The sequence below is a fragment of the Erythrolamprus reginae genome, chromosome 2, assembly GCF_031021105.1.
Source record: "Erythrolamprus reginae isolate rEryReg1 chromosome 2, rEryReg1.hap1, whole genome shotgun sequence".
Classification (NCBI taxonomy): Eukaryota; Metazoa; Chordata; class Lepidosauria; order Squamata; family Dipsadidae; genus Erythrolamprus; species Erythrolamprus reginae.
The window spans coordinates 153,719,879-153,742,904 of NC_091951.1; the positions used below are offsets into that span (position 1 = coordinate 153,719,879).

Consider the following 23,026-nt stretch of genomic DNA (forward strand, 5'->3'; position numbering starts at 1 on the left):
TACTGGAATACGGGAACTCCTTGGGTTACAATGGCAATTGAAAGTGGAATTTCAGTTGCTAAATGATGTGGTCAGAAAAACACAATGTCACATGACCATATCATTTAGCGATGGCAATTGCTACAGTCCTCATTATCATTCTTAAGTAAGGATTGGGTCTTCAGCTGAGCATCTTGCAACGTACATCACCCGGGGGGGGGGAGTCATTGACCCCCTTAGAGAGGGTCCGCAACTTGGGTGTCCTCCTCGATCCACAGCTCACATTAGAGAAACATCTTTCAGCTGTGGCAATGGGGGCGTTTGCCCAGGTTCGCCTGGTGCACCAGTTGCGGCCCTATCTGGACCGGGAGTCACTGCTCACAGTTACTCATGCCCTCATCACCTCGAGGCTTGACTACTGTAACGCTCTCTACATGGGGCTACCTTTGAAGAATGTTCAGAAACTTCAGATCGTGCAGAATGCAGCTGCGAGAGCAATCATGGGCTTCCCCAAATATGCACATATTACACCAACACTCCGCAGTCTGCATTGGTTGCCGATCAGTTTCCGGTCACAATTCAAAGTGTTGGTTATGACCTATAAAGCCCTTCATGGCACCGGACCAGATTATCTCAGGAACCGCCTTCTGCTGCACGAATCCCAGCGACCAATTAGGTCCCACAGAGTGGGTCTTCTCCGGGTCCGGTCAACTAAACAATGTCGTTTGGCAGGACCCAGGGGAAGAGCCTTCTCTGTGGCAGCCCCGGCCCTCTGGAACCAACTCCCCCCAGAGATCAGAATTGCCCCCACCCTCCTCGCCTTTCATAAGCTTCTTAAAACCCACCTCTGCTGTCAGGCATGGGGGAACTGAGATACTCTTTCCCCCTAGGCCTTTACAATTTATGCATGGTATGTATGTATGTTTGGTTTTATAATAAGGGTTTTTTAGTTGTTTTAGTATTAGATTGTTACATGCTGTTTTTTATCACTGTTGTTAGCCGCCACGAGTCTACGGAGAGGGGCGGCATACAAATCCAATGAATAAATAAAATAAAAATAAATAAATAAATAAACTAAATTAGTGGGAAAGCCAGCATAAAGTTGAATGTCCTAGGTGGTTTGTAACTGGCTGCTGCTATGTGGGAGAGGGAGTTAAAAGGTGTATGCATGTGGTCAATGAGGCATGGTGCAAGTCTGGCTTGGGGTGGCTACTACTGGATGGGGGAGAGTGGGCAGGGATGCATAAGTATCAGGGAGAGAGTGCAAGTGGCCAGGGAAGTGCAGCAAAAGTGCAATGAGGCTCAAGGGATTGCACATGAGGGTTTATCAGCAGCATGCAGGAAACATAAATGCAATTAATGAGTGCCTTCTAATACTTTTGCTAATTGCTACGTTTTCATCTGAAAACTAGGCTGAACTAGCATTGCAAATTCATTGACTTTTTTATTCATTTTACTGTACCAATTGAGTTCTATGACCTCTTTTCCCTTCTCTGATTTTAATAAAACTTTATAAGTTGGATACTGAAATATGAATGAAAAACATTTTCTCTGTGGTAGAATGCTTGGTCTCCAGAAAGGGAAACAATAGATGAATATTGCATATTGCCATCTGTGGAATCGTAGATAGCATTTAGTTTGATTATCTTTACAGTTTTTCAACCTCAGGTAAGGGCGGTGACACAGACTGAAAAGTTGGTTTCAAACATTGGGTTAAGTCATGGTTTTCTTAACAGACTGTAGCCAAAAGTAAACAAATTATGTCATATTGTGAACAAGGCCAAGATGCAGTGTGCAGAAACCTCTAAGGAGTGATGCACAGAATCTATCACTTAGAATTAATGGAGCTCTGCATCAGTAGTGGGTTCTAAAACCCTTTACTTCTAGTTTGCATCGCACTCGCGCATGCACAGAAACGTTCCTGGCAGGTGGGCGGAGCTTCCCACTATGGGCCGGGCATTACCGATTCTTAAAACCAGGCCGAACCAGGAGCAGCCCACCGCTGCTCTGCATATATTCTGCCGGATAATTTTCAGAAACTCAGTTTAAGAAATTAAAGAGACTGTAATATGGTTAATAATAATAGCTGTGGAACAATTTGGTAATATTTCATTCATGTAATATTGCACAGAACTTTATTTTTCCCTTCCCTCTCCTTCCCTTCCCCTTCCAAACAACTCATTATCATTCTTTCTGTGAAGACCTACAGTTCTCTTAGGGAAGCCAACACACTCTTATGGAATGACTGGGATTGATCACAACAGGAAGCAATATCCTATGAAACCTCAGGAACATTGTCATGCACCTAATCTTGTTTCAATTCATATAATGCCTACTCCAATTAATCTCTGATGACAACAGTGGCATTTGCCCTATATAGAATTGTTAGGTCAAAATTACAAAAAGAAAATATGGAACAAAATGATGTTACTCACAAAAATAATCCCAATATGAAACATAAAAGAGATAATCTGTCCCGCAAAATTAAGCTTTGATAAAATAAATTAGCATTTCCTTATATTAAAATAAAACATTTAAAATCACAAGAGCAAATACAGTATATTGCAAACTACAATACTTCAAGGAAGGTTCATAATTTATATGCAGTATTTGCTAGCAAATGTCCACCTTAAATTATGTAATAATTACAGATAGTATAGAATATTGATGCATTATGTCATTAAATTAGTAATTTCCCTACTGTTAACAATTGAGAAAGGTACAGAAAAGAAAAGTTGGCTAAAAATAAAGCAAGCTAATATTAAGTACGTCCTCAGTTACAATGCCATGTAAAGTTTAACATTTTAAGATGATCGTGTATACATAATCTCAAGGAGACAACAAAAATTAATTTTTAGCTACACTTATTTTTGGAACTTAGTAAGAAAAATGGTAAACCCATCTCTCTAAGGAGAAGAGGGAATTTTGCTAATATTAAAAATAATAAAATATCTGATTTTAAGAATCTGTTTTGTGTGTGGAACATACTATATTACAAATTTTCTAATGTTCAGTTTTTAATTCCATGTATTTATTACTACAAATTCATTCCAGTCAGTTAGTTCTCTAATACGTTATGTAAGTGTGTGTATGGCCTAGATAAAATATTGCAAAATTAAGGTTTTTTTCCCCATAGGTGCCACTCAGTCTTAGTAATTTATATTTAGTTTCTTAATACAGTTTTATTTTCACAGTGTAATCAAGTCATGTTTTGCATCAGTATTTAAATGGGGAGTAAAAAAGGTAGGGAACAGAAACATGCATAAATTATGCATATTTGTTTTCAGAACTGAATGGATTTTTAGGACTGAACATTAGGGAAAGAGAACTCATAGAAAGAAAGGGATGCAGGGAATCTGCTCATTGGGAAGAAAAATATAAAATGAAGTCACATTTTATTGGGTAAGGCAAAACCTGGAAATTAGAAATATTCTAGCTGACTCACTGCATCAACTCAGCCTTATAGTATAAGATTTTTATTGGTTTCATTTTCTCCAGATATTAAAAGAGAGATAATGAACAGTAAGTCTGCAGATGGAAGTTGAATTACAAAACACCATCATAGCATTATTACCATGGAAGAAAAATTAAGGCAACTAAGTGCAACAAGTTTAATTGATTTCACCTGAAACAAGACTCAACTGTCCTCAGATGGCATAACAGGATGTGTGAGTAATTGCAGATCCAACCAGACGAACAAGTATTGTTCATTACTGGATAAAAAGATAGCTGTTGTTACAGTCTGAGGGAAATATATATATATATATATAGATCAAATTTAACCCTAGATTTAAAGAAACTAAGAATAATCCTGCCCTTTAACTCTGTACTTCAATTTCTTTCTTTTTTTCTTCCTCCACTTAATGAAATTTCAGTGAGGGGTTAAGGTAGTTCTGGAATACAGTCTATTAAGTGGGGTTGATTGTGGAGGCAGGACTCAGTATTGTGACTTTAGCTCTTTATTTAGAAGAATCAGTATAAAACACATGTGGCTGTCCGACAGCTCCCTCTATTAAAAGGACCTGTCAGGCAGCCCAGTCACTGACCTTGTTTTCTTTTCCTGCCGCTCAAATGGACCAATGAGTGGCAGGTATGTTAATTCCCTGTTTGATGCCGGACCAGAGTGAAGCCTCTATTCAATGCTTCACAACTTATTTACATATGTAATACAGTCCTCTATGCTTTCCTGCTTTATAAAGTCTCATCCACATATTACTACAAATATAGGAAAAGGATAAAATTTGCTTATATCTGAATAAGGTGATTAAATTCAGTGAATAAATGGAGCCAATTGCAACTGGGGGGGGGAGTAAATTATTAGGATAGAAACAAAACTTGAAGTGGAGTAATTATATGTCCTTTAATTATAGCAATCTTAATCTTTACATCACTGAATTTGTACTTTTCAGTTTGATACAGATTCTTAAAGCAATAATCTTGCTTTATCTATTAAAAATTCGGTTGTGTTTAATATTTATAATGTTGCCACAGTAGCCAAGGTGTTTATGGAATATCCAGCAACTTTATCTTAAGCAGGCACAAGTTAAGGAAGGAAAGGGAAGAAAAGGAATGGCCAATAAAACATTCACCATATAGAATAGAGCTGGAAGGGGGGGGAGAGGAAAATGTGCAATAAGAAATGGACATTTCAAAGAACTGGAAAATAGATTCCTGTGGTTAAAAGTGGGTAGACAATTTCATAGAAAATGGGCAGAGGTAAAAAAACAAACAAACTGAAAGACATTTAATAATAATAATAATAATAATAATAATAATAATAATAATAATAATAACAACAACAACAACAACAATTTATTAGATTTGTATGCCGCCCCTCTCCGAAGAGTTAGATGGTTAAATTTTGTAGAAATAACTAAAAATAAAGAGGGGAGGAAACACCTGGAAAAAACACCTTAAAGATATACGGTATGTGTTTAATTTTTCTAACCCTTGAATTGTTTTATACTGTTTATACAGTTTATATATCTTATTATTTTATACGATTCAGGGTGACATCCATTCGATGGCCAGCTGTAACATTTGATAAAATATGTTTTAAAATAATGATACTTTAGGTGTTTTTGCAAGAATAAAGAGTCTGAAAAAAAAAGCAAAAGGTAGCATGGCGCATCAAACCTGAGGACAAACACAATGCAAATGAAATATTTTCACAATTCAGCTATGTTGCATGGCACATCAACATTTACATTCAAGATTGGCTTTATCCCATGTTAGATTTCTACTATCTAATTAAATAAGGCAAATTAATATTAAACTGGCAAATATCATAGTTTTACTGTTCACTTTTAGGGGAAAAATATTTTAGGAGAGAAGGCAATAAAATTGAGAATTAACAGTATGACTCTGAAATAATAACTTCTGGGTATTACATAGAAATTGAGAAATAATTTTAAAATGCAACAACAATATTACTAATATAAATAAGCATGGGTTCTCATTCATAAAGCAGCACAGTGCTTAAGAAAATATTTTTATTTAAATGCAACAATATGGCTGTGTGACAAACACTTTATTCACATCCTTCCAAAGCAGGTTCATAACCTGTTGAGACAGTAGTGGCTTAGTAGCAGAATAAATAGCTATGATTTCTAACCTTAATTATATAAGCTGACATGCATACACAGACCAGTAGTTAACTTTGACATTCAACCCAAATGTCAAAAGATATAGAAATATCATATCTGTATAATCAAAATGACATTTCAATGCCAATTCCAAATACAAACACATTTTAAAAAAAATAAACGTCACTGATTCTTTGAAATGAAATTCAATAAAGAAGTCCTTACTCAGTAAACATTAGTCATAACTGAAACGAGTGAGATTTAATATTGACAAGTTATTTGCTCTACTGACCACAGGGGAAAGATTAAAAAAAACCAACCTAAATATCTGAAGAGGTAAGCATGCATAATAAATCAGTGAACTTCAATTCCTCTAGGTCTGCATATGATTGGGCTACAATTTTCTCTAGATTAAGTATAATATTTGTTAATGTAAATAATACTTAGTTTCAACTGTTCTTTTTAATTGGCATCATTGAAAACAGAGACTGCTATTGATAAAAATATACAACGGAGTCTTCTCCCAATCCCTTGAAAACAATCTTTTATTATACAGGCTTGGAAATGCTTATATAAGTCAAACAAATAAAACAGGATTTTATTATTAAATAAATACGTAAAGATTGGCGATGAAGCTGCATTCGTCACAGCCTCACAAAACATGGCAAAGCATGTACATCAATGTACGGAGTACTATGAGATGGTCAATTATTGAGAGGGGAAAAATATTGATATAGTGTAAATTTTTGAAAATTAAAATACAATTTTCATAATTTGCAATTATTTCTGTCTAATTAGATATGTCTCGACTCTTTTCCTAGTTTGGGGTGCTTATAAATATACCCCTTCATGAATTTGGATCCGTTCTTTACATATGTGTAACATTTTGAAATTTCTAGTCCTTGAAATCAGGACAAGGTGCACTTTTAACACAGACATGATGTATTTCTTGAACCTCAAAAGTCACATTTTTTTCTGGTATTCTTCCCAGGATGGTGCTTTATATTCCCCAATTCATGAGTGAAGCAACCTTAAGTTGTGTTATTAGTAACAATTCTAAAACAGTATTCCTTGATTATTAAATAATCAGGAAGAATCAGATTTCTATAAAATTTGGGAAAGGATTTATATATGGTTGAATAAAAATAATACTAAATGAATGGAATAAAAAGAAATATATATATGAATTGATTCTCTTACAAAAGTTTTAATATATGAAAATTTTAAACATTTCCCCCCCTCTTTTTTATATTCTCTGTATGGATCTTACAAATTCTAGTGTTTTCTTTTCTGTACTAGAAAGACTTTTGAGCGGGGCAATTGTAGCCCCTGTATATGTTTGATGTTTGTTTGTTTTGTTTGTCTTTTTATGAAAAATTAATAAAATATAATTTAAAAAAAATAAAAATAAAACAAAACAGTATTCCATAGGCAACCTCAAGAGCTGTGCAATGTATTGGGCTTTGTCTCCCCCTATTTCCCCCTTTGGAGGGAAGTGAGGGGGTTGCAATGATCTGGAAAGAACATTAAAGTAGTAAGATGGGAGTTGGCAACACTGCAGGGCTGCACAATCCCTAATGTTTTCTAGTTTCCTGCTAACTCGAGTAGGGGCTGAACACTTCAATTCAGTGGAATTGTGGAAGGACCTTAGTAGCATGTTTTCACCTCATCTGTAAAAAAGAAAATGGCTACCTCCAAGCCAAAGAAGCCTTCAGTTGACAGCAAAGGTGGGAAAATAAAAGACAGCATCTCTCTCTCACACACACACGGGCTAATACTTCAACATTTGTGGGAGCTTTGTAGGAACAGTTTAAACATCTTAAGTGAAGCTTGTGTGAAGCTTTTGAAGAATTTGTAAGTAAAAAAACCCTGCAAATAAAAGTCTCTCTGAGGCAATAGGTGAATTGGCATAATACCGGGATGTACATAAAGAAAGCTGGATGCCTGCGAAAAATTCTCTTGGGAAGTTGTATGTCAGTAGAAATATATAAAATAGAACTTGAGTTCAGTTAGATGTGTGTTTGTAAGTGTTGGCCTCTGTCAGAGAGTTTAGCTTTGCAAAGTTCGGCCTAGGCTGGCTGGGCCGGGATTATACTGTATAAAGATGTTTTGTTATTAAGTGAAGTAGTCAAACTTATTCTGCATCCAGTGCTTTACATAATAGTTCATGTTCTTCAAATATAGCAGCTCAGCCATGATTGTATTCGATTTAACGGTACTGGTTGATAATATCTGTAGAGTTAACTCAGTTAAAATTTAATTTAATTTATTCAATTTATAGGCCGCCCAACTTCTTATGGACTCTGGGCGACATACAACAAAAAATAAGATAGAGAGCCCTGTAACACCTGGATGTGTTGTCCTAGTAGCTTTTGTACATCTTGTACATTGTAGGCAAGCCAGATGAAGGAAAAATATTTATACACAACTGTTGTGCGTGGGGCAGAATAATATTTTAAAAAGAGTAAAATTTTCCTATGCATAGTGAAACTTAACAAAACACTAGCTAGATCTGACAGATGACCTTGCATTAATGTACTGGTTAATTTGTGTGGTGCTTAATCCGAGTGGTATTAAATCACCCAATTTGTCTTTGTTCCATACAGTACCAGTCTTTGCCGCCTTATATTTATTTGTGTTTATTCATGTTTGTATACTGGCCACTTTCTCTAAAATAAAATGGAGTGGAATGTTGCTCACAGATTACAATATATATCTCATTGGAAAATTAATATGGCCCTGGTTACCTTTGCCAAACAAAGGAGCAAAAATGGCATGTGATTTTCTGCATAGATTTATTTTGATAACTGTATCACTACAGTACAGTTCTCAACAATTTGTAAACCTCACCAGCTTGTAAATACAGTATGCTGTCAGGGCCCAGGAGAACAGCCTTTTTGGCTATGACTCCCACCCTTGGGATAATCATGCATCTTGATGGGAGATTGCCACTTATTCTCTTGGCCTTCCAAAAGAGCCTGAAATCCTGGCTTTGCCAAATGCCTTGGGGACCTAATGGGAGTGTGTCATACTGGGATTGACTAATGGATTAAAAATAAATTCCTGCCTCTCCACCCTATGTATGTCCTTTGCTTCCTTCCTCACCATTTTTCACATTTTTAAGGTTAATTTTAATGCTCAATATTTATTACTCTACTGTTTCAATGTTTTATTTTGTTTCTTTTACTTGTTGTGAGGCATCCAGTGTTGACTCTTAGTGAGATGGGTGGCATATAAATTTCACAATATATAAATAAAATAAATATAAAGGAAACATTTAAGAGTCAGTTTGGTGTAGTAGTTAAAGCACTGTCCTAGAAAGCAGGAAACTGTGATTTCTTAGGCCTGCCTTAGGCATGAAAACTGGCTGGGTCATTTCAGCCAGTCATTCTCTCTCAGCCCAACCCACCTTACATGGTTTTTGTTGTGGGAAGAATAGGAAGCAGGAGTTATAGATAAAAAGGTGCATATAATAATAATAATATTGTCCAGGCATGGCTGTAGCTCATAGTGATACTTTTCACTAGTTATTTGCAAAAATAAAGGACAAATCACATTCTGTTGTTATCTCTCCTGGGTTTATTTTCTAATACAGTAATACCTCATGATACGAACTTAATTGGTGCAAGGAGGAGGTTCGTATGATGAAAGGTTCGTAAGACGAAACATTGTTTCCCATAGGAAACAATGTAAAGTCAATTAATCCGTGCAACCAAAAAACCCCCGCAAAAAAACGGCTTTCGGCGACTGCTGGGAAGCCGCGCGGCTGTTTTAAAAGGTGACAGCCGGCCTGGGGGGCTTCCCAGCACCCCCCCGAACCCGGGTTCGGGGTTTGGGGGGGTGCTGGGAAGCCCCCCAGGCTGGCTGCGACCTTTTAAAACAGCCACGCCGCTTCCCAGCTGTCTCCTGAAGCCAAACGCCAAAGCCGAACTTCTGCGTTCGGCTTCGGGAGACAGCTGGGAAGCGGCGCAACTGTTTTAAAAGGTGACAGCCGGGCTGGGGGGCTTCCCAGCAACCTCCCGAACCGAACCCGGGGTTCAGAAAAATTTTGCCTCTTCTTACGAACTTTGTTCGAGTTACGAACCGGTGTTCGGGAGGCTTCTGGGAAGCCCCGCTGCCCGGCTGTCACCTTTTAAAACAGCCGCGCAGCTTCCCAGCAGTCTCCGAACGCCGGTTCGTAACTCGAAAAAAGTTCGTAAGAAGCGGCAAAATTTTTCTGAACCCCGGGTTCGTATCATGAGTTGTTCGTAAGACGAGGGGTTCGTATCTTGAGGTACCACTGTATAATGAATTATTCTTAGGAACTTAGATTCCTTTTTATCTGACTTTATTGGGTATAGTTTGAGAAATGGACTGATTTAAACCCCTTAGCTGTCTGTGTTGAATGGATATGAAGAGATGCAGTGGTGTACTGTAGGGCTTAAATGTAAACAATGCATTTGTGGTATATTCTCAATAGAAACTGGACATAATAAACATGTCTCTTTCATATATGATTCTTCTTCTTCTTCTTCTTCTTCTTATTATTATTATTATTATTATTATTATTATTATTATTAATTAGATTTGTATGCCGCCCTTTTCCGAAGACTCGGGGCGGCAATGTTTATACAGGCAATTCTCATTATTCACAGTAGCTACATTTTGTAAAAATGCCACAAATACAGTACTGAATTAATGAATGATGAAATCTCAGCTGCGAATGTGTACATTAGGTGATTCCAATGTTTTGCTGTTTGACATGCTTGTTAGTAAGTGCAACAGTGCCATGAGAACAGATTTGGGGATTATGAAAACATTTTTGCAAATAAGCAAATTCACAATTACCAAGCCCACAATCATGAGGATTGCTTATATAGTGCTCATGTAGTCTTTCAGAACTATCCAGAAACTTGCTGCATAGTCTCATTGATGTTGTAGTAAAAGCTATTGAAATCTTAATGGAATTTAATGAGGGTTTAATGTTCATCAATCTAGATAATAATTACATTTTTATTGCAGCGTGTTGTTTTGTAAATGCTTTAACATGATTTATGAAATGAAATACTGCATTCAAGCTGACCAAGTGGTAGGAAGCAAGAGGGCAGGATGAAGTAGGAAGAATTGTTCCCAACATTTCTGCTTGGGGCAATCTCTCCTTTGGATCTGTTACATATCAGATGGGCTTTTTTATTTTTAGCAAAAGGGTAAGGGCGATATTGTCTGTGGAGAAACCAGTGCTAAATCTATATTCCAAATTAGCTTGGCTGACAAGAAGGCACAGGAAGGAATGGGAGGACATGATTGATAACAAACATGTTCCATCCTCAGTCTGGCTACTGCAGGAAATGCCAATATGTGAATAAGCAATCCAGTCCAGTTATGAACTTCTGGCCATCCACATCTAAAAATAGCCAGACAATAGCCATAGAAAATATGTGTCCTAGTTGATACTTCTTGGAATTGCACAATACTTATTGTCCTGAAGGTACCTGTAACAGGTCATTACCATAGCACCTAGGGCAAAATGGCACTTGATGACCCCCCCCCAAGGGTACATAAATAACTCTGTGTACTGTATTGCATAAACCACTGTAGAAACTGCAGCTGGGTGAGACAAAATTCCTTGTCATGGCAGGGGAAACCCTGTACTGCACACTATGGCAACAATATTAGCAACACACAACACTCTTTCCTAGTTTAATCAAACTTGCAGTATTCTGATTGTGCTCTTTTGACAACATCTATCCTTTTTTAAAAAAATAGAGATCTGGTGCTTTTTCAAAAAAGTGCTAAGCATATGCACATAAGGAGTACTGTTAAAACCCAGCCAGGGTTTGGAAAGGGCCACCTGGGCATTGTATGGACAGATGCCTCTGAGTAATTCAGATGGTTAATCTTTCTTCCATTCTCATAGAGGGCTGTGCCAGCAACTGTAGAAAAAGATAGCATGCCCACAACAGTCTGAAATGTTCAGTAGAAGCTAGTATTGCCTAGAAACTCAGGTACCCCAAATTTGGAGAGAAGCTGATAACAGCTTGATTTGAATCTGAGAAACACTTTTACCTTTCCAAAGGGGCTTGTTCACTCATTCAAAAATATGAATCCGGGCTTCCGGTTTGGTGGAGATCGCGGCGGGACGTGTCTGGCAGGGCTCTGCCAGGCGAATCCTTTCTACCCCCTCCGAAGGTCGCATTTGCGATCGGATCGGGCCCGGATGGCCCGATCCATGAACAGGGGGCTCTCCTCTGCCCGAGGACCCATCGCCAGGACTCCGGAGGCAGCGGTTCGCCCCGCAGCTTCGGAGACGGGAGAACCGCTCCTCCTCGACTAGGAGGACCGGCCAGCGCTTTCTCCCCTCACTCAGCGGGAAGAACAGAATCAAAGAAGCGAAAGTATAAATATCTACATCTACATTGAAAAAGAATATAGCAGAGAAAGGACCTAAGGTAAAAATCTCCATTGTGTTTCGTGTTTAAAGCCAGAAGATCGTAAAAGTTCCAAGTAAAAGTTTTTTTTTTCTCTAGGGCGAAAGTGAAAGTTTTTTCTTGTTTAAACCCATCCGCAAATAACAGCCGGATCTAATTCTTTTTTTCACTTTTACTTTTCCATCTTGAACGTGAATTTTGGAACCTATAAAATAATTTTCTGACTTTATGGTTTAATAAAATAGTTTAAATTTGATATGACTATTTAGAAAATTTTAACTGCAAAAGGAAATTCCTAGGGATGACCAGAATTTGTTGCTGATAGATTTTTAAAATCATAATGTTCTGGACTTAATTTCTGAAGCGGAGGAATACAGTCTTGCTGCCTTTTTTTTTTTTCCTTCTGCTGCTCCTTTTTACAATATGAAATAACTTAATAACTATGAACTAAATGGAATCTAGAAGAGATTGAAATCACTTCTTTTTTGGATTACTTATTGTTGGATTAACCTATTTGGAATACTTGCTGAGCCCTTTGGATTATTTGCTGACACCTTTTGGATTATTTGCTGAGAACTCTTTGGTTTAACATCTGCCTGCTGCACCGAAATAAACTTGACTCCATCTTGGGATCTGTTTCTTTGTTCTTTGTTCCTGTCTTGAACTTGGAAAATAAACTGACTTCATTTTGAATACAAGCAAGCTTTGGATTTGTTTTACTCTTTGAATTTTGAATTGACATCAAATATAACTTTATCCTTTGAGATTTGGATTTTCATTTTTACTTCCTAGCAAAACTACAGGATTTATAAGAAGAACTTAAGTATACAATACTGTTATTGTGTCTTTGAATAATTATCTGTTATTTTTCCCCCTGATTTCTCTTTGACTTTCTTCTCTATTTTTGGATATTTTTATTACTAGAAGAAGCTTGGTTTGAACTATATGCATTGTTAAAAAACCTTGGGTTCCTGCTCTATTCTAAATAGCTGAATTAAAATACTACCCCCCTTCCTTCTCTTTTTGAACAACTCTTTTTACTTCATTTTTTTTCCCTTCCCTTTTTTCTTTCCTCCTCCTAAAGTTTCCTTTCCAATTCCTTTTCTTTTGTTTTTTATATATAGTTGATATTCCTTCCCTTTTTTTTTACTTTTTGTCTTCTTTTTACTTGAAAAGGCACTTGTTCTTCTGTTCTGTGGCATTAAATAATAATATTTCTTTTTCCTTCTTTTTTCTCTCCTTTCCTTTCTTGAATTCTGTTACTAATTGAATTGTTATTGAATTGGTATAGTCATATTATAAGGGAAACAAAATATATTGAACAGATTTGGAATTTATAGTAATTTTTTTTCCTTTTCACTACATATAAAATTGAAACTAACCTTAAAATTTGAAATAGTGGATTCTAATTTGATAATGTCCCACACCTCAACCCTTGTTAAAACAACAAAAAAACAAACTACACCAACTACTCTATCTCCACAAGTCTCACCGCACTCTTCTCCTTCGCATCAAGTGTTAACTATGTCTACCAAAGACAAAGACAAAGACAAAACAATGCAGTCCAATCTTGCAACTATACATGAGACTTTGAATACTTTGAAGGACTTCATGGTCAAATCACAAGAAGACGCTACTCAACAAAGAGAGGCCATAAAGGAGGAGGCAACACAACAAAGAGAAGCCATAAAGGAGGAGGCAACACAACAAAGAGAAGCTATAAAAGCTGACTTGGCAGAATTTAAAGTGGAGATGGCCCAAATGAAAGCTGATATGGGTGAGATGAAAGACCAGATAAAGCAGATCCAACAAACACTTCAAGAAAGTGACGACCGTGTTAAAAAAGTTGAAGAACAATCTGATAAAAATGAGAAAAGAATGGAATATCTTGAAGGGAGAGCCGATGAGAGATACAGAAGATATGATGAATCTATTATCCAACTGGAGATGCAACGAGCTTCGTACGGACTTCGATTTCAGAATATAAAAGAGGAAAAAGATGAAGACTTAAAAGTGACTATGGCGGAAATTATTGGAGGCATACCTCAAGAGGACCCCATAGCTTTACAGAGAGAAATCGATGAAGTTTACAGAATCTCGAATAGCTATATCCGTCGGCACAACCTTCCAAGAGAGATACATATTAAATTTACAAGAAAGGCGTTGCGAGATCAGATACTTCACTATTCAAGAAACTCCCCGCCCCAACGCCACGGAGTAGAAATAAAGATACTAAAGCAAGTTCCAAGAAGTGTCAGAGAAAACAGAAGAGATTATCACTTTCTAACAAAAATTTTGATCAAAGAAAACATTACTTACCGTTGGCTTATTCCACAAGGACTTTCTCTGACATGGCGGTCTACAAGGTACAAACTGGAAAATGTAGAACAAGCCATGTACTTTCTTGAACAGAGTGGTCTGGGCCACTCCGACTACGCAAGTAAGCAACAAGTGGTCCAACTACAACTAGTTCAACAGCAACCAGGGGAAAAATTACCAACTCAGCAAGAAGAAAACTTGGGGGCAACCGCTCAAGTAATAGAGCAGGACCAAGGTGCTAGAAGAGTTCAACCTCAGCGAGAAACCAAAAAACCTATTAAATGACAACGAATAAAGACTTAAAAATCTTTTCCGTAAATGTTAATGGACTTAATGAACCAAGAAAAAGGAAGCAAATTTTTTCTAAAATTAGAAACCAAAATGCCCAGATTGCAATACTACAAGAAGTTCATATTAAAAAAGATAACCAAAAATTACTGTTGAATCCCAAAATTGGAAAAATGTATGCTGCATTAGCAGACCAAAAAAAAAGAGGTGTAGTGATGTATGTCAAGAATTCTATAAATTCCAAACAAATATATAAGGATAAAGAGGGTATGATATTGATTGTACAAGTAGATATTGAACCTAGACCTCTAGTGGTTGTTTCTATTTATGCTCCCAATGAAGACCAAATGACATTTTATAAAAATTTACACCAAACAATAATAGATTTAGCTATTGATAATTTATTGATAATAGGTGATTTCAATGCTATCGCGAATAGACAATTAGACCACTCAGGAGGGGGAGGTAATAAAAAAAGGGGAAAAGGTAAAAAAACAAGAAGAAATTTGTTACCTAGTACTTTTCAAAAAATGAAAGCGGAATTATTACTAAGCGACATTTGGAGGGAAAGACACCCTCACAAAAGGCAATTTACCTTTTATTCCAATCCTCATAAAATTTGGACGAGAATTGACATGTTATGGGCACCAAAAACGGTGGCAGAACAAATAAGAGAGGTCGAGATAGACGTTAATACATGGGCTGATCATAACCCAATAGTGGTCTATATGACGATGAACAACAAACAGAACAACTGGCGGATGAATAGGTATATATTAAATGATAAGAAATATAAGGATTGGATTGAAAAGGAATTAAAAATATTTTTTGAAATTAATAAAACATCAGACACTTCTCCACAGAACTTATGGGATACAGTTAAAGCGTATATAAGAGGTTTAACAATATCCTATACAGCAAAACACAATAAGGAAAAGAAATTAGAGTACTTACAATTAACAAATGAACTAAAACAATTAGAATCCTTATCGCAGCAACATATTAAGAACAGAGATCTAAAGACAGAAATAAATGTAATTAAACATAAAATCAGAGTTATAGAACAAAACCAACTAACTGAAAAGATCAAAAGAGCAAAGCAACATTATTTTGAACATGCAAATAAACCTGGCAGATGGCTAGCGTATAAACTTAGAAAACAGAGTCAATCAAAATTAATCCAAAAATTAGAAGATAAAGATGGTAAAATAAAATATGACACAGAAGGTAAGGCAGACATTGTGTATAATTTTTATAAAGAATTATATGCTAAAGATCATGTTATCGAAGATGAAGTTTTTAATTATTTAGAGGCTTCAAATTTACCACAAATAACAGAAGATCAACAGGCCACCATGGATGGACCAATAACAATGGAGGAACTCTTAATAACAATTAAAAAACAGAAAAGTAACAAGGCTACAGGCCCAGATGCCATACCTGCAGAATGGTACAAGATAGACAACGAAACAATAAGAAACCATATGTTAGAAACTTTTAATTTATGTAGACTTGAGGGAAAAATTCCCAAATCTTGGTCAGAATCACTGACAACCTTAATACATAAACAGGGTACAGAACCAGAAAAGATTAAAAACTATAGGCCTATATCACTATTAAATGTAGATTATAAGATCTTTATTGCCATTTATGCAGAGAGACTCAAAAGAGTTATAAATGGAATAATACACCAAGACCAAAATGGGTTTCTTCCAGGGAGACAAATTAAAAACAATATTAGAACTGTAATAAATATACTAGAGTACTATGAACAACACCCAGACAAGACGGCATCTTTGATGTTCTTGGACGCTCAAAAAGCCTTCGACAACGTTAATTGGATATTTATAAAAATGCAATTAAATAAAATGAGATTTGGCCCAAAATTTGTTAATCTAATAGATACCATATATTCAAAACAAACAACGAATATAATATTGAATAACAGTCAATTACCAATACTTGACATAAATAAGGGAGTTCGCCAAGGATGTCCTATATCACCATTGCTATTTATTATGACCCTTGAAACCTTACTAATTAAAATAAGAGCGGACCCCAAAATAAAAGGTTTAACTGTAGGAGATGAAACCTACAAACTCCAGGCCTTTGCAGATGATCTAATGTTTATAATTGAAGAGCCGATTACAACAGTTCCTACCTTACTACAAACCATTGAACAATATGGAAACGTAGTAGGTTTAAAGATAAACAAAAGCAAAACACATTACTTGACCAAAAATATGAATAAAACACTAGAAACGAAATTAGAAAGTATTTCTGGAATAAAGATTGTAAAAAAGGTAAAATATTTAGGAATAAATTTAACAGCGAAAACAATAACATTAAAAAATGATAATTATATGAAATTACTAGCAGAAATTAAAAATGACTTAGTAATGTGGAATAATTTGAAAATATCTTTCTTAGGAAGAATTGCAACAATCAAGATGAACATTTTACCCAAGGTCTTATTTCTTTTTCAGACAATACCAATAAACCCAGGGGGTATCTTTTTAAAAACTTTAACAAACTTAGTTAAAAAATTTATATGGCAAGGTAAAAAAGCAAGGATAAAAATGAATTGTTTAGAAGATATTAAAGAAAGAGGCGGATTTGGCCTTCCAAATTGGAAACTATATTATCAGGCCGCTGCATTAACATGGCTTAGAGATTGGATAATTTTAGATAACAAAAGAATACTTGACCTAGAAGGACATGATTTAATGCTTGGATGGCACGCATTTTTATGGTATGATAAGGACAAAAACCATTCATATTTCAAAAGGCATACGTTGAGGAAATACTTATTAGAAGCATGGAAAGACATAAAGAAAAATCATTTTTTAAGTATTCCAGACTGGCTAGCTCCTTTAGAAGCAATAATACATCCAAAGTCTATAAAGGATAAGAAAATAACCTATAGATATAAAGAACTATTAAATGATCAGATGAAGCTTAAATCTAGAATTGAATTACAAGAAGAAGGGATAATAATAGATTGGTGGCACTATGCCCAGATCCGATCTAGATATCAGAAGGATAAAACTCTTTACATTTTTAATAAAAGTAAGAATCCTTTAACTACTTTAATTACCACTAATTCAACAAAAATGATAGGGAAAATATATAAACTACTTATCGCTCATAAAAATATAGAGTTGACTTTAAAAGATACTATGATAAGATGGTGTAGAAATATTGGCAAGGAAATAGATATAGACACATGGGAGAAAGTATGGATTAACAATTGGAAAATGACTAAATCAGTTTCTCTAAAAGAAAATCAAATCAAAATGTTTTATAGATGGCATCTCCCACCAAATAGGATAGCAAAAATGTTTCCCAAAACATCCCCAATATGCTGGAAATGTAAGAAGGATATAGGAACCTACTATCATCAATGGTGGACATGTGGTAAAGCAAAAATATATTGGAAAATGATTGAAAAAATATTAAAAGAAATAATAAAGCAAGATATAGATAATACCCCGGAATTTTACTTACTAGGTGTTACAAACCAGACCTATAAGAAAGAAATCTTTTATTTAATTATACACATATTAACTGCGGCTAGAATAATATATGCGCAAAACTGGAAAGGGGAGGAAATCCCCAAGGAAGAAGAGGTCATAGCTAAAATATTAGATTGCGCTGAAATGGATATGATGACAAGAAGATTAAACGATCAAGAGGATACTAAATTTTATGAAACATGGAACAATGTTTATAAATGGATAGATAAGACAAAATAAGATATATCTTTAGTTGTTTTTCTTTGTATTAGTTTTTACCTAGGTGATAATAATATTAATATTAGTTTAAAAGGACTTTTTGATGATTATGATATAGTAGTGTATGTATGTATAAGTATAAGCAATATACCAAGATGTATAATAGTTGAATTTAGCTTTATTGTTTGACTTGAAGGTTTGATACTATTTTACTATAGTAATTAAGATTATATCAAAGGTATTTTTTGGTAATTATGTTATACTAACCCTACTTAACACTCACATCGAGATCTGTAAAACTTCATCTCAAATTTATTAACTTTTTTTTTTTACTATAATAGTTAACATATATTTAATTATGTATTCTTTTTCTATATTTGAATGTATACTTTCATAAGAAGCGGGGGAAATATACCCCCACTTTATGTTTATTGTTTGTATGTATTTGTCTGTTTTTATGAAAAAAATAATTTAAAAAATTGAAAAAACAAAACAAAAATATGAATCCCCAGTAATTCAGACAAAGCAAATAGCATTTATTAAAGGGGGTTAAGTCTTTTGATAGGATACAGAAATGATAGATACGTTCAGTTCAGTATATGCCATACCTCAGAAAAAAATGATCAAACAATAAAAGGCACTGATTACATGTGAGAATCATACAACAGAAATTATTGATCCTAGATAACATTCCACAAGCAGCAAATTTATTGATTACATTGCCCCCTTTCCCAGCTGAGTTTGTATCTTCCTTAAAACTTGCAATGACTTTCAGAATATTGTTTAGTTGTTGAAAAGACAAGTTATGTCATACCAAAACAAATGGCTAAGGAGAAAAAATAATTTCCTGAAGTCAGAAAAGAAGTCTAGATTGAAATGCTAAAATGCTACTACTACATTTAGTGCATTAGCATCCTTCAGTCTTGAAAGACCATGGTATTATGCTTTGGACTCCCGAGAGCACGAAGCCTGGGTAAGTTAGTATGGAGGATAGACTGTTACCCAAGCAGCAGATCCCCACCCCCACTCCATGACTCTGAAATAATCCAGTGGAATGGCAAAGGCCAATATGACTGGTTCCAGCTACATCTCAGGAGTTATCAGAATGTGGCTGTAGACAGTCACAAACTGCTTCCGGGACTTCAGCTCTGTATTTTGCCTCAAGGTTTCCTCCTGAAGCCTTTTCCAATGATGGATTGGAATGACAGGGGAGGTTTGCAGTCAGTTTTCTTTTTTCTAGTAGTTGACCAAGGCATCTTTTGGGTCTTGCAATGCTCTTAGTGTACCACATCGCTTGCAGAGACTGCCTTCATGACCGTTGACCTAATCTAGTAGGTTTCATCCACTCAGTTTGTCGGAATCTGTCTTCTTTTTACTTTCAGTAAAAAGTTAATAATTAGTCTAAAATTACAGGCAACATGGGCAGATCCCATCTTTGAGTCCATTTCAATAACAATGCCATGGATAGAGAGCTGGATTGTATGGCTTACAAGAACGGATACCAGCTCTGGATGACCAAAGTAACAACCATGGCAGAAAAAAATAAAAATAAAAGGGAATCAAAACACATTTATACTATAGTCAGTAGAAAACGCGTATTAGACCTGCTGCAAGTTGTGAGAATACTGCACTACTGAGGAAACAGCCTTTCCTATAAAGAATAGAATAGAATAGAATATTGGCCAAGTGTGATTGGACACACAAGGAATTTGTCTTGGTGCATATGCTCTCAGTGTACATAAAAGAAAAAGATACATTTGTCAAGAATCATGTGGTACAACACTTAATGATTGTCATAGGGGCCAAATAAGCAATGAAGAAACAATATTAATAAAAATCTTAGGATATTTGATTTCTGAAAGCTTCATTTCCCTGTGAGCAAAACCATATACGAACCAGGAAAAAAGAAAGTCAGCCAGAAAAATAGCAATCATCCTGGGCCACTTTATTCAGAAAAAACAAAATTAGTATAAGCGGAGCCAATAGCATTTGCACTTCCTGCTCGCGGAGCCAGGCGAATGAAGTTCAAAGAGTTTCGCTTGCATCTTTAATGAAAAAATAACAGCAACAACTCTAGAAGCTGTGCGCAATGAAGCGCGTGCACAATAGCGGGGGACGGGGCGGGTGGGGGGCTTGACGGACCGGAGCCGGATTCCCTCCTGCAGGCGCTCCCGTCCCTGTGCACGTGGGATTGGGGGAGCACAAGGAGGGAAGGAGTGGATCCCGAGGCTAGAGCTTGGGGGAAGCGATTGCCATGGAAACCAGAACGCGGAAGCTTGCGCGCGCTCTCGGGCTTCTGGAACCCGCAGCAGCAAGCCTGGGATAATAAGTCGGGCTCTTTCCGGAGCTTGGCGCTCATCCACGATGAACAAGATGTCAAAGAAGGAATCGCGCAACAGTAGATCGCCCTTCGGTAGGCTAGTAAAGAGCGCCCACGGGGCTTCGGAGCGGGGAAGGGGAGGCGTTCTAAAAGCCCTCCAGTTTTTGCAGCAGGTGCAATATACATCCTAAGTATGCGTTGGAGGATTCCAGCATGTTTATAAAAGAGGTGACATTAGAAATAAACATTTCATACCAGAGAAATAAACATTTGAAAATGCATCTCTCCGTTTAATAAATTTCATGTTAGAATTTAGCTTGTCGGATCACTTTCGGTATAAGCTTAGTGTTGTTACAGTGACGAGCAGTAGTAGTGGAGAAAACAGAGATAGTGCTTTGTGGGTTGCCTGTAATTGTCCCGATACTCTCAGAGATAAGGGATTATTATAAACAGCTTTAATTAAAACGTTTACCATGCTGAACTGGATCTTTCCTCTTCAATTCCATGGGAGTGGCTGCACTGCAGCAGGCTTTTTTGAACTCTTGAGATTAATGAGCTCTTGTGTGACTGCATATATATATACACTGCTCAAAAAAAATAAAGGGAACACTTAAACAACACAATATAACTCCAAGTACTGTAAATCAAACTTCTGTGAAATAAAACTGGCCACATAGGAAGCAACACTGATTGACAATCAATTTCACATGCTGTTGTGCACATTAAATTTTGTACAGAACAAAGTATTCAATGAGAATATTTCATTCATTCAGATCTAGGATGTGTTATTTGAGTGTTCCCTTTATTTACTTATTTTGAGCAATATACTTTACTCTCAGTCTTCGGAGAGGGGCGGCATACAAATCTAAGTAATAAATAAATAAAATAAATAAATGTACTTCAGTCTCTAAAATTCATTGGATTAAAAACATTTCAAATTATTTAAATCATTTTATAAGGTTGAGTGTTTGCTCAATTTAATAGTTAGAGATGGGCATTAGGCTGGCTAAAGAAAGTATAAGGAATGGTTTTGATTAGACACTGAATTCCTAGAAAAACAGATAGGAGCAACAAGAGGGGCTTTGAGCATCCTAGTTTGGATGCTTTAATGTGGACAGAGCACAGCATGTGGGTGCAAAATGAAGAGAGAAGACAGAGTGAATGGGCAACATGGTAGCAATAGATTCCAGGACTAACAGTGTTTAATGTAAAAGAATATAATTATGGTCTTAAATAAATTTAAAATGTGGTTAATGAATGAATGAATGAACAGACCATATTGTCTACATTATAAGAACAACAAATGAACAACTGAAGTTCAGAAAAATCAGGCTATGTATTTCAGTTTCTGTGGTCACTTGTAATATCTAGCCACTACTAAAAACATGGTTTGAGTTTGCCATTTGTGACCTTCCCAGAAAAAAAAGTTATTTTTCTTCCTTTAGTCAAAGAGAAGCAGTTAATTAAAAATAGCTTATGAATAACGATCCTGCAAATGTGCTTTAACAAAAGGTATGGGGGGGGGGCAATGAAGGGCTACCAAAATTTTTACTACCACACTGTGGACGTGGCTTCTACATTTTTTCCCCAATAACTTTCAGTGCAAATTGGGTGCTCTGGGGTGGAGCTCCATTTTCACTACACTGCTGCGTCCCCCACCCCCTGTCTAGGCAGCAGCCCACCCCTGGGGAGGGGGGGAATGAACAGATAATCTAATAATCTAAAGCAAAAGATAGAATAAAAATAATATTCAATTTCTGTTTGATCAGTGTGTAGAAAGACTTGCAGGAAAGCACCAGAATGAAGAAATCGTGACTAATTATATTGGAAGTACCAAAGGAAATGTCTTGAGCCCATCAACACTATTCTTTTAGACAGTGGTCAAGACTACCCCCACCATAGGCATTTTCCATTTTTTTAAAAAATGGACAATTTGAATTGTACCATTTAACTGAATTTCAAATGTATGCTATTTTAATGCTCAATTTTAATCTGATAGTTTGGAGGCATTATTGATTCAGGTTTCTTATACCAAGAAGTACCATAGGATTAGAAAAGAATGATAGAGAATAGAGGAAATATTCGTACAAGGAAACAGAAACACATCTCATTAGAGATCAGGGCTGATAGGGACCTGCTTCAGTTATCATAATGCAAGTTTAGGTCATTTGGAAAACAACTGTTTGACAAGTCCTATCTCCCTCTTTTGTGTAGTCTGCTTTCTTCAATTTAGGAAGAGAATGTTTGTGACTATATTATGCATGTGTGTGATCTCTGATGAACTACCATTTAGCTTTGCGAGCTTCTATTTGGACCTCAAAATATGACATCTTTCATTTAGAACAGAGGGCTCATTTTCACCCGAAGACTTGGCTATGGCCCTCGTAATCTCTT

At 36.1% G+C, this 23,026-nt stretch overlaps 1 protein-coding gene across 4 annotated transcripts in view; it reads left to right on the plus strand.

Annotated features, from left to right (window-relative positions):
- Positions 1–20,453: 20,453 nt before the first annotated feature.
- MYCBPAP (MYCBP associated protein) overlaps positions 20,454–23,026 on the plus strand; it is a 43,442-nt gene continuing 40,869 nt past the window's right edge. For 3 of the 4 annotated variants that reach the window (XM_070739993.1, XM_070739995.1, XM_070739996.1), the window contains exon 1: positions 20,582–20,725. In XM_070739993.1, coding sequence (XP_070596094.1) covers positions 20,677–20,725 — 49 coding nt within the window. In that variant the 5' untranslated portion in view covers positions 20,582–20,676. Of the gene's footprint in view, positions 20,726–23,026 lie in introns of all 4 variants that reach the window. The other variant, XM_070739992.1, reaches the window with a different exon arrangement.